General features: G+C 38.5%; 1 protein-coding gene across 3 annotated transcripts in view; it reads left to right on the top strand.

Moving 5' to 3' along the window:
• Ppp1r12b (protein phosphatase 1 regulatory subunit 12B) overlaps positions 1-12,761 on the top strand; it is a 195,579-nt gene that overhangs the window by 57,881 nt on the left and 124,937 nt on the right. For all 3 annotated transcript variants that reach the window (XM_090341421.1, XM_090341420.1, XM_090341418.1), the window contains exons 7-9: positions 1,934-2,013; positions 3,000-3,139; positions 11,979-12,091. In XM_090341421.1, the coding sequence (XP_090197547.1) occupies positions 1,934-2,013; positions 3,000-3,139; positions 11,979-12,091 (333 nt within the window). The remainder of the gene's footprint in view (positions 1-1,933; positions 2,014-2,999; positions 3,140-11,978; positions 12,092-12,761) is intronic.

Here is a 12,761-nt window from a genome sequence, read left to right as displayed (position 1 = left end):
CAAGTCCCACTACCAACAAAGATCAAATAGCTGGGTGCTGGTGACTCATGCCTGTAATCCTAGTTACTCAAGAGGCTGAGATCTGAGGATCATGGTTCAGAAAATGCTCATGCTCAAACCAGTGTTTTTCCCCAATAAGGACTATCAGAGTAGAATACATCTAATAGCATTTTTTACTGACTAAAATGATGTTCTTATTTGAAGTACATTGATTACAAAGAAAAACTTTTTTCCTTAAATAATAAAACTGTCATTTGATATTGGGTAGTAGGAGGTCAATGGTTCATATTTATTTCAGGTTTATTAAACACAGAATTCTTTTTATTCTCGTCTTTATTTTAAGTCTTTTATTGTTTGGTTGCATGTAACATTCTACTTAGCGTTCAACAGAAGAACTACATAAACATGGTGCCCACGAGCAAACCGCAGAGTAGAAAACCACCCCCAGTATACAACAAAGAGTACATAAGTCACATTTTCAGCCCATAAAAGGTATAAGAGTTTGGGCAAGGAGAATTAAGATCAATGATAAAGAGTAGAACAGAAGAAAATCATTGGCTTGCCTTTATTGTTTTTCAATTGAATGTAGCACAGTATATATGAACTTAAGTTTAAGACAAATTTGGGAAAGAAAGTGATTTTGGGTCAGAGAAGAATTAATGATGGGACAGACGAGTATGTCTATTTTGGGTGTGTTCAATAACATGCCTAAATGGTAAGGCAGCTTCTTGTTACTTAAGGCTCTGTGATAACATTAAATAAAGCTCAAACAACTCATGTTGCTTTCATTTTTAAGCAATCAGGATCACTAAAAACTGGGACTTGGCAAAAACAGAATTAGTATTGTTACTTATTGGATTACCTGCCTCAGACAAGAGGTATACTTTTTTTCCCCTTGTTTTTTTTTCTGGCCAGTCCTGGGGCTTGAACTCAGGGTCTGGGCATTGCCCCTGGACACTGTTGCTCAAGGCTTGCACTCTGCCATTTGAACCACAGCACCACTTGTGGCTTTTTCTGTTTGTGGTACTGAGGAATCCAACCCAGGGATTTGTGCATGCAAGGCGAGCACGTAACCACTGGCTACACTTCCAATCTAAGAGGCATACTTTCTTTTTTTTTTTTTTTTTTTTTTTGGTCAGTCCTGGGGCTTAAACTCAGAACCTGTGCACCCTCCTTGAGTTTTCCTCAAGGCCAGTGTTCTACCACTTAAGCCATAGCACCATTTCCAGCTTTTTCTGTATATGAGGTACTAGGGAATTGGACCCAGGATTTTGTGTGTGCTAGGAGAGCTCTCTACCAACCCTAGGCCACACTCCTGGCCCTCTATAGCAAGTTTTTTAAACCTAAGATGTCTAGATTGTAGATGTAACATCTTTATCAAATAATTTTTACACGCCAATAAGAATGATATATAAAAATGTTGTATGTCTTTGTTTCTTGTGTAACTTTATGCTCCAGGGATATAAATACATTTTGTCTAGCACATACATGTAAATACCAGACTTTTTCTAAGGACTTATTTTCCATTTGGTACCTGTGAATTTCTTAGAACTATTGCCAACATATCTCAGTGTTTGGATCATAAAGATTTCTTTCCAAGTTCCTCCAAATTTCTTTTCAAATTCTTCAAATGTGCAGCTTGTTTTTCCAAGATATTTGAGGGGAATAGTTCTCTTAAAGCTCTGATACAATAGCCGTAGTTTATTTTTTCTACCTTGGCTAAGGGTTTTCCTTTGTCATTTTATTTTGTGAAGACCCAACTGCAATATATTCTCTTTTTCTCAGATTATCTTCAAATTGCCCTTTGACTATTGGTCCTGTTTTCTGTTTCATTTGTTTCCCAGAGGGTAGGACCATTTTGGTTCTTTTCAGTACTGTGAATTTTTCAACAGTAGTTAACTTTGTTCATTTTCTCTCTTTTTTAAATTTTCAGCTTCGAAGTGAAAAGGAAACACAGAATAAACTCATTGAATCAAACCTGAACAGCAAATTGCAGAACAGACTCTTCAAGAAGTAAGGCACAAACTAAGCTATATGGGATAAGCCTGGCTATCTGGGGTGACATGCTGAGTCTGAGAATTTACATAGTGAAAACCTCAGTGTTTGACTTTAACCAAGTAATTTTCAAACATGTAAGAAAGTTTATAAGGCAAAGAGATGTCTACAATAGGGGTGAGGGATACACTGAGGACAGATGAATGTCTTTTTTTTTTTTTTCTTCCCCCCATCATCTGGCATGAACTCTGGGCCTGTGAGCTGTCCTTGAGCACTTCAGCTCAAGGCTAATAGTCTACTACTCTGAGCCATAGTTACACTTTCAGTTTTCTGGTGGTTAATTGGAGATAAGAGTCTCATAAACTTTTCTTCCCAGGCTGGCTGTGAACCACGACCCTCAGCTACCTTAGTAGTGAAGATTACAAGTGTGAGCCAGTACCACTCAGATAGATTAATATGTTTTTAACATAGAAATGGATTGTATCTTCTATTATAGCATGGGCATTTTCATTTCATTGACTCCCCTTTATTACACTGTGAGTTAAATTTCTTTTTTGTTTTTTGTTTTAGTGCCTAGCATGATTTTTGACATATAATTAATCCTCAAACTTTCATCCTCAGAAAACCTAGGGTTTAGAAGAATGTACAGATGAAAAGAAGAACCTAAATTTCTGCATGTATTCCTTTTTTTTTTTTTTTTTTTTCTCTGTCAGTCATGGGGTTTGAACTCTAGGTCTGGGCACTGTCCCTAAACTCTTCATCTCAAGGCTATCGCTCTTCCACTTGAGCCACAGCACCACTTCCAGTTTTCTGGTGGTTAATTGGAGATAAAAGTCTCACGTATTTTTGTGCCTCTTGAGTTGGTAGGATTACAGGCATGAGCCACTTGTGCCAGCTTTGTATTACTTTTATATAGATATAGAGATATATAGATTTGTTCCCATTAGTGAACTTGAAAAGACTGGTACTTTCTGAATTACTTACAAATTGTACCTTTAATTTAGCAAAGAGAAAATGCTTTATGAGGAAGAGCTACCCAAATCACAAGAGATAGAGGAAGAAAACAAAGAATCCAGCAGCTCTAGCTCGGAGGAAGAAGAAGGTGAAGATGAAGCTTCAGAGTCAGAAACTGAGAAGGAGACAGGTAATATACAGATGTCCGTAACAGTGATCCTAATTTCTGCTGCTTGTCTGAGAGCTGGCCAGGGCTCCCAGAAGAACTTGAAGTTCAGTTTTTAAGGGCAAGAGTTCAAGTTGCTAGTGACAACTTGGTTATAAAAGCTGTAAGCTATGCTAAACTCTACCTATCATATACAGCTAGTTGTTCTGATCTGAATGATAGATGACATAGAGACCAGATCTAGAAAGTCAGTATGCTGAGAGACAGAAATCTTGTAGAAGCATTTTCATTCATATTCTTTAACAAACTCAGGAAATTTTACATTTAGTCTTTGAGTTAGTTTAGTTCCTTAACCAGAATCATAAAATCTTTTTCTTTCCATCTCATTATTTAAAACTCTTTCAAATTTTGTGTGGAGTTTGAGTAACAAAATCATATTTACCTTTATGACTTTTACTAATAACATACACAATTTCGGCCGGGAGTTTGGCCTAGTGGTTAAAGTGCTTGCCTAGCACGCATGAAGACCCGGGTTCGATTCCTAGGTACCACATACATAGAAAAAAGCCAGAAGTGGTGCTGAGGCTCAAGTGGTAGAGCTCTAGCCTTGAGAAAGTCCAAGGACAGAGCTCAGGCCCTGAGCTCAAGCCCCAGGACTGGCAAAAAAAAAAAAAAACATACACAATTTCTTCAAATCAACACCAAATCAGTACTCACGTTCCTTACATAAAATGGCATAGTATTTGTATATAATTTATGCATGCCCCCCTGAATAGTTTAAATCATGTGTCGGTTATTTATATAAATAGATGTTATGTTATTCAAGGAACGACAAGAGAAAAAATTTTTCATGTTCATTACAGGTTCTAAGTATTTTTCCATCCTAATTAGTTGAATTCACAGACATGGAACCTGCAGATATGGAGGGCTGTGCAGCATACAGAACTTTGTAAGTTTATTATTTGACAAGTCAGAAACCCTAATAGGAATTAGGTACTGGATATGGTCAACCAAAACCATTAGTTTTGATTTATAGGCGGACAAAAATAAAACAGTACTGGATTTTACTGAATAGACTCAACTCTAAACAAGAGAGTTCTCAGATAATTGGAAAGTAATGATAAGCTATGAGTTTATAGCACATATGCATTGCATTGACTGATATTGTCCTTTAGAATAGAGTTCACAATAAGATGAAATGTTTCCAAGTTAGAAGACCAAGTTAGAGGAGAAATTATAATGGAGTATATTTTTCTCTAAAGTCTGCCATAGCTGGCTTATTTATTCATAATGGGAACATGTTACTTACATGTTGTTTGGGTCTCAGTTTCTGGTTTCCTTCTTCATATCTAAATCTGAGGCTCATCGAATGTCACCAAAGGAAGTTAGAGACCACCAGTTCTGTAAAGAAGGCAGATCCCGAGCTAAGTTTGGCTTACAATAGATGATCTTGTATTCTTTGAGATTTTTAATTTCTCTTATTAACCAGATATAGCTTGTTCTAGAAATGTTAGTGTTATATCTTCAAAATTATGAATGTGCATTTTTATCATTTTTATTATATATTGAGTAGTATTAAGAATTATCCAGGCAGGGGCGGGAGTTTGGCCTAGTGGTAGAGTGCTTGCCTAGTATGCACAAAGACCCGGGTTTGATTCCTCAGTACCACATACATAGAAAAAGCCAGAAGTGGTACTGTGGCTCACATGGCAGAGCTCTAGCCTTGAGAAAGCCCAAAGACAGTGCTCAGCCCTGAGTTCAAGCTCCAGGATTGGAGAAAGAAAGAAAGAAAGAAAGAAAGAAAGAAAGAAAGAAAGAAAGAAAGAAAGAAAGGAAGGAAGGAAGGAAGGAAGGAAGGAAGGAAGGAAGGAAGGAAGGAAGGAAGGAAGGAAGGAAAGGAAGGAAAGAAGGAAAGGAAGGAAGGAAGGAAGGAAGGAAGGAAGAAAGAAAGAAAGAATTAGCCAGGAACCAGTGGCTCATGCCTGTAATCCTAGCTACTCAGGACTCTGAGATAGGAGGATCACAGTTCAAAGCCAGCCTGGGCAGAAAAGTCCCTATGAAACCCTTATCTCTAAAACTCAAAAACCATAAGTGACACTGTGGCTCAAATGGTAGAGTGCTAGCCTTGAGTACAAAGAGGCTCAAAGGGAGAACCTAGGTCCTGAGTTCAAGCCCCACAACCAACAATCAAAAAAAAGTTTAATAATTGGGTTTGCTCTATGCCACATCACTTTTGATATTAGAAAAGTAGGAAGAAGCTTCCCAAATTACTGCTATTGCTTCATAATGTACACCCCTGCTTAGCTGTTGTTCCCTGAAGCTTATCCCATATTGCTGTTAGAGTCAAATATTAACCCTTATGATCAAGGTACACCTCTGATCAGAGATCTTCTTTGACCATCTTTCTCAGTCCATCAGTGTCTACAGACTAAATCTCAAACCCTAAAGCCTGGCCTTCAAAGTCTTTTATAATCCAGATCTAGCTGACTTTTCCCATGCCATATACTGGAAAGAACATACTGTAGCCAAACTGGGTTGCTTGATTTCCTTAACTATAAACTGAGTTCTCTTAGAAGATAAAGATTCTATGGGGCCCAGGAGCTTAGCTTAGTGGCAAAGTGCTTGCCTAGCATGCACAAAGCCCTGGGTTCAATTCCTCAATTCCACATACACAGAAAAAGCCAGAAGTGGCGCTATGGCTCAAATGGCAGAGTACTAAACTTGAGCAAAATTGTTCAAAGACAGTGCCTAGACTGGCTAGAAAAAAGTATTTCTTGAAGTTTCTGTGGTTCCAAATATTGAAAAAAAGAGACACTGTATTAGTTAACTTTTATGTCACAGTGACAAGTACCTCAGAGAAGCAAGAAAAAGAATTATTATTATTATTATTATTATTATTTTGCCAGTCCTGGGGCTTGAACTCAGGATCTGGGCACTGTCCTTGCACTTTCTCAAGGCACTGAGGAATCAAACCCAGAGCTTCATGAATGCTAGCAAGCACTCTATAACTAGGCCACATTCCTGGCCCATAGCATTAGTTTTGTCTTAAGTTTTCAGAAGTTTTAGTCTAAAGTTGGCTGGCCCTATTTCTTGGCCTATGGTGAAGCAGATATCTTGGTGCAGATGGGTGTAATGGAGTAGAGCTATTCACTCCATGACATCTAGAAGCAAATAGAAAGGAGACAAGAAGAAGATACCTTTCAAATGCGTGTCTTCAGTAATTTACTTTTTCCAACCAGGTCCTACTGCTCACTAATTCCCATTAATAGCATCAGATTATGAAACCATCTATGGATAAATCCATTGATGAAGTTAGAGCCCTCAAGATCCAGTCACCTGTCAAAGATTACATCCATTAACTTGGGATAAGCCTTCATCATGAGATTTTTATTTCATATATTTTTATTGTAATTAATAGAAGGGTTACATTATATTCACCAGATAGAAGGTGCATTACTTCATATACATTGATACCCTTTCTCATGTCTTGGTCCCCATTTCCCTCCCTACCCCACCCCCACCCCTCATCTAGTTTTCCCCCTTCCCTATCCAATTTCAAATAACCAAATATGCATTTATCCAATATATCAGATAACAAAGTGAAATACTGTAACAATATGAGATAACCAAGGGACAGCAAAAGAGATGAGAGATAACATAGTACATTAAAGACAACAATCACTCATTATATGGCTTTTGTTTTTATATCCAAGAGGTCCTTTTATTTAGTGTCATACTGTATGGCCTTATGTATCTAGGTTTTGCTCTATTGCAAATCTCTGCTAGGAGAGCCAAGGTTTCTACTGATAATGACAAATCAGGGAAACCATTGAGCCTATGTTCCTTTGAGTCTGGCTTACTTCACTTAATATGATTTTTTCTAAGTCTTTCCATTTCCTTACAAATGGGGTGATGTCATTCTTTCTGACAGCAGCATAGAATTCCATTGTGTATAAATACCATATCTTGTTGATCCACTCATCAACTGAGGGGCATCTGGGTTGGTTCCATATCTTTGCTATGGTAAATAGTGCTGCAATGAACATCATTGTGCTAGTGGATTTAGTATGCCCTTGTTTCTGGATGGTTGGGTAAATGCCAAGTAGTGGAATTGCTGGGTCATAGGGGAACTCTATGTTTAGTCTTTTGAGGAACTGCCATACTGCTTTCCATAGTGGTTGAACGAGTTTGCACTCCCACCAACAGTGTAGTAGTGATCCCTTCTGGCCACATCCCCTCCAGCATCTGTTGTTATTAGATTTTTGATCCTGGCCATTCTAACTGGAGTGAGGTGGAATCTTAGAGTTGTTTTGATTTGCATTTCTTTTATGACCAGAAATGTCAGGCTCACGGCCTGAGCACTATCCTTGGGTTTTCTCAAGGCTAGAGCTCCATCACTTGAGCCACAGCACTACTTCTGGCTTTTTCTTCTTTCTCATGCATTTTTATTGTAATTATAGAAGGGTTACATTATATTCACCAGATAGAAGGTGCATTACTTCACAAACATTGACACCCTTTACTTCTGACTTTTTCTGTGTACGTGGTACAAAGAAATTGGACCTGGGTCTTCATCATGCTAGGCAAGGACTCTACCACTAGGTCAAACCCCCAGTACTATCACATGAGATTTTTGAGGGCACTTCATATTTAAACCATAGCAGGCCCTTTCCTTATTCTCCTTATTCTCTATGCCTATTACTTACCTCTTTGTGTTCCTCTAACATTATGTACTTACTTCTGTTTGAGCACTCTTCATTTTTGTGTGGGGAAATTGGGTATGTTATTATACTGAAGGTCTCAGCACAACTCCTGGCACATGACATGCATTTATATTCATTAAGTATTTTTGTAATATATCTACTACTAAAGGAATAAAAAGACATGCACAGAATAACAATCAGTGATATTCACTAGTAGAAGGTTTCTATCTAGTTAGGTAATTATAGTCAGATTTTATATCTATATAGTTCATTCTTTATTTGCAATGCATTTATATGATTTATGACCATACTTAGAGGTACATACCATCATTAACTTTTTTTTTTTTGCCACTCATGGGGCTTGGAACTCAAGGCTTGAGCACTATCCTTGGATTCTCAAGGCTAGAGCTCTACTACTTGAGTCACAGCACCACTTCCAGCTTTTTCTGTGTATGTGGTACCGAGGAATCGAACCCGGGGACTTCATACATGCACTAGGCCACACTCCCAGCCCCATTATTAACACTTTTTAGAGTGGGAAATTAATACTGAAGTAGGTTAAATGAATTAGGCTTTCTAGTTAGCATGAACCATGCCAGAGATCTTTAGTTTGGTCGGAATTCCTCAAGAGATAGAGGACCAATGGAAAGTAAGTAATAGGGGAGATTTTAGAGAATAGAGGTATAAGAAAGAATCTCAGGGCATAATGTTTTTAGGAAATGAAGCTGAATCAATGAAGGGGGCAGAAAAAGTATCATCTAGAAGTAGAGAAAAATAGGATAAGTATTTCCTTCTCAAAGAATTAGGGCACGTTCTAGTGAGAGGGGAGAGCTGAAGGATGAAGTAACTAGTAATCCTAGAGAGAGGTTTCAGTAGTCTGGTGTAGGCAGAAGCCAGATGGTTCCAGTGAGCTGCCAATCAAATTTCTGTAGTTCTCTGCCAGCTGAAATGTTATTTATGTGCCAAAGCCCAGCTCAATCAGTGTCTCCTTTATGAAGCCTTACAGGATAGATAACGTGGTTTTAGTCCCTCATTTGATTTTTATATTGCTTTTCTCTTGTTGCTTACTATTACTACCTCTCCCCATTCTTTCTGCTCTCCCCCTACTGGCAAACTTTAAGAACACTTGCCAGTCCTGGGGCTTGAACTCAGGGCCTTAGAGCACTGTCCTTGGGCTTTCCCAAGGGTAGGGCTCTACCACTGGTGCCACAGCAACACTTCCAGCTTTTTCTGTGTATGTGGTACCAAGGAATTGAACCCGGGACTTCATGCATGCTAGGCAAGCCCTCTACCACTAGGCTATGCTCCTGATCCCTTGAATAGTTTTGTATCTTCATCTTATTGTGGCCTATCTGCTTAGTACGGTACCTTCTCTATAGTAGGTGCTTAATAAATATGTTGGAAGAGTACAAGAGTGGACTATATCTAGACATTTCCAGATTTAGCCTGTACATGTGGATATACTAAACAAATATTTGTCCCATTTTTAAATATACAGATTTTTTTAAAGTTTTAATGTGAATATTGTAACATTGTATAAAAGAATATGAATTTTTAAGGCTAATGTAAGCGTTTTGTTAGAATTTTTTTATTTGACTTAAATTTGTTGTACAACTATTCCTTAGTTGCTTAAAGCAATAGCCCTGCCAGGCACAGTGGCTCACGCCTGTAATCCTAGCTACTCACAGGCTGAGATCTGAGAATCGAGGTTCAAAGCCAATCGGGGCACTAAAGACCCACTAAAGACCCTGAGACTCTTATCTCCAATTAACCACCAGAAAACGGGAAGTGGCACTGTGGCTCCGGGGATAGGGTGGTAGCCTTGAGCTGAAGAGCTCAGTGACAGCACTCAGGCTGAGTTCAAGTCCCACCACCTCACCACCAACAAAAAAAATAGCCCTTTATGTGAACCCTTTATGGACTGGGAGTTCAGGAAGATATCAGCTGGTTTGTATCTCCTTATGGTAATGCTAGAATCATTCATGTTTGGCCTTTAGTTATTTATTAAGTCAGTGGCTTGTTCTGGATGGCATAATGCACCTTTCTGGTGGTTGGTCAGGATATGTAGGAAAAATGGGCCATGTGTCTCCTGTCATCAAGTGGAATAGCCTCTACCTTTTCATATGGTTGCTGGGTTGTAAAAACAGACAAGGTAAGGCTAAGTGTAGAAGCGCTTTCCAAGCCTCTGCTTTTGTCACATTGCTAATGTACCAGTGACCATAGCAAGTCATCTAGCCCAGCCCTGAGTTTATGTAGGAAAATACTTCAGGAAGGCATGATACATTGGAGCTATTGCTATAATAGTCTATCACATTTGGCTAGTCTATTGTATTTACTAGCTCAAGGTATTTAGATAATGCTTAAAGAATGCCTTGAAGGCTGGGTATGTAACTCACCATATAGTGGTACAGAATGTCCCTAACCTGCCTATGGCCCTGGATTTGATCTCTATCACTACACTGAAAAATGCCTTAAATATTGGAAATAACCATAATAATAATAGATTAATAACACAGGAAACATAACTGTGGCCCTTGAATGTAGTTTTTGTTGAACTCAGAACCTATGTGTTCTACCACTTGACCCATGTTCCAGATCTTTCCTGTTTTATGTTTTAGAGTCTTTTAATTTTTCCTGGACTATCCTTAGATTGCATCCTTCCTACGTCCACCTCTTTAAGAACCTGGGATTATTCATATGTACCACTACAACTGTCTTGTTTTATAATGTCTTGCTGACTTTTCCTGGTTTGGCCTCAAATTGTGATTTCCTTATCTCTATCTCTTAGGTAGCTGAATTACAGTGTACACCACAACATCTGGCTGACGTGCAATTTTAAAACATTAGCTTTTCTCTTTGTAACAGTTTTCATAAAGAAAGAATCAAAATCTCTGAGCCAGGTATGGTAGTATATACCTGTCATACCAGCACTGGGCAAGGCCAGGCAAGAGGATTATAGTTTAAGGCCAGCATGGGTTTGCTGTATAGCAAGACTCAACCTGAAAAAGATCAAAGTGAAAATGTAAAAACGAAAAATCTGATACATCAATAAGAAAATACAGGTTCTAATAAGATAAATAACTTTGCTAATACTAGAAAGTTTGTACTAGGGACTGAACTCAGGACTTCAGGCTTAAAGTCAAGGCTTAAAATTGTTATATAATTCACAGGTAGGTTACTCTGGGGTTATGTTTCCAAAATACATAGACCAGATCCATGTTATTTATATGCAGCAATAAATGAAAGAGATAAACTTTCTGACTGGTGACCCTATTGTAATGGATCACTACTATTTCTATTCTGAGTTCAGCTTAACCTGTAATTAACCTTTCTCTGCAATCCTTTCTTCCTTTATGTCCTATTGTAATTCCAAGAATACTGATTACTTAAATTAGGCCAGCCACTTCATCATCAACAGATGTACTCTGAGCCATTACTCACTCCCTTTTTTCTTTTTTCTTTTTTTTCTTTTTCTTTTTGCCAGTCCTGGGACTTGGACTCAGGGCCTGAGCAATGTCCTTGGGCATTCCTCAAGGACTCTACTACTTGAGCCAGGACCACTTCTAGCTTTTTCTGTATATGTGGTACCGAGGAATTGAGCCTAGATCTTCGTGCATGCTAAGCAAGCTGTCTTCTCACTCACTCCATGGTTGTTTCTCTGGAGAACCCTGATTGTTATAGCAACTTTCTTTATTTTTTCTTTATCCTGTAGCTCTTGATTTGAATCACTCCATGTAATTCCTAAAGTATAAATGATCTAGTTTTATTATTGCAATGTGTCTTATCTCTTTATCTTGATTGTAATTATCTAGATAGCATGGCTTATCCTATACTTTTTATGTTTTTGTTCTATTAAGCTCCCTCATAACACAGTCTTCATAAATAGTTATTAATTAATGCTTATGCAATATAACTAGTAACATGGAGGCAATTTTCATCTGAAAATTAGAGTTGGTATCCACCAAGATACGAATACTATTATGTTGATTTTCTTCTGCCCACAGTTGCTAGAGAGAGTTCATCTTAGTTTGAATCCGGGCATTTATGACCCTAATAATCTGTTTTGATATGAACAAATCTTTTCTGTTAGCAGCAAATGGCATATACACAAAAAGATTTTTCACACTTGTACTTGTTGCTTTTCTTGTTTCAAAAAACAGATAAAAAACCAGAAGCCAATGTCAACCATTCCAGTCCTGAAAGCAAGAGTAACATCTTGGAGCAGATACCATCACCAACTCAGAATACTTTCTCTGCCTCTTCTGCTAGAAGAGTGAGTACTTCAGAATTGATTTGGGTATTATAGTTTACTTCTCTAATATATGTAGAAAGGCCTCAAAGATATATCCTTGAAGCTGGGTTGTTCCAGCCTAGGCAGGAAAGTCTGTGAGACTCTTAACTCCATTTAACCACCAGAAAACTGGAACTGGAGCTGTGGCTCAGGTGATAGAGCACTAGTTTGGAGCAAAAAATCTAAAGTGCCCAGACCCGAATTCATGCCCACAGCCAGGAGGAATAAAAAGATACCTCCTAGGAAAACATCCTAACTATACATTCTTAGGACTAGGGGAATGGCTCAGATTGTAGAGCCCTTGTCTTGTATTCAAACCTGAAGTCCTGAGTTTAGTCCCTAGTACCAACACTATCTCCAAAAGAAAGATACATTCTAACTGTCTTACTCTGGCTCCTTTAGCTTATGCTGCTTAAGCATTAGAAATTTGTTATCTTTTTTGTTTGTTTCATTGTTGTTGTTGTTGTTGTTGGTGGTGGTGGTGGTGGTGGTGGTGGTGGTGGTGGTGGTGGTGGTGGTGGTGTGTGTGTGTGTGTGTGTGTGTGTGTGTTGGAGCTTGAACTCTGGACAGGGAGGAGGAGTGGGGGGGTAATCATCCCTTAGTTTTTTTTACCCATGGCTGAGGCTCAACCATTTGAGCCACATCCCACTT

This window comes from Megascapheus bottae, chromosome 10 (assembly GCF_031878675.1).
Source record: "Megascapheus bottae isolate mThoBot1 chromosome 10, mThoBot2.hap1, whole genome shotgun sequence".
Lineage (NCBI taxonomy): Eukaryota > Metazoa > Chordata > Mammalia > Rodentia > Geomyidae > Megascapheus > Megascapheus bottae.
Note: the sequence above shows the minus strand (reverse complement) of the source record. Positions and strands in the feature narration are given on the sequence as shown.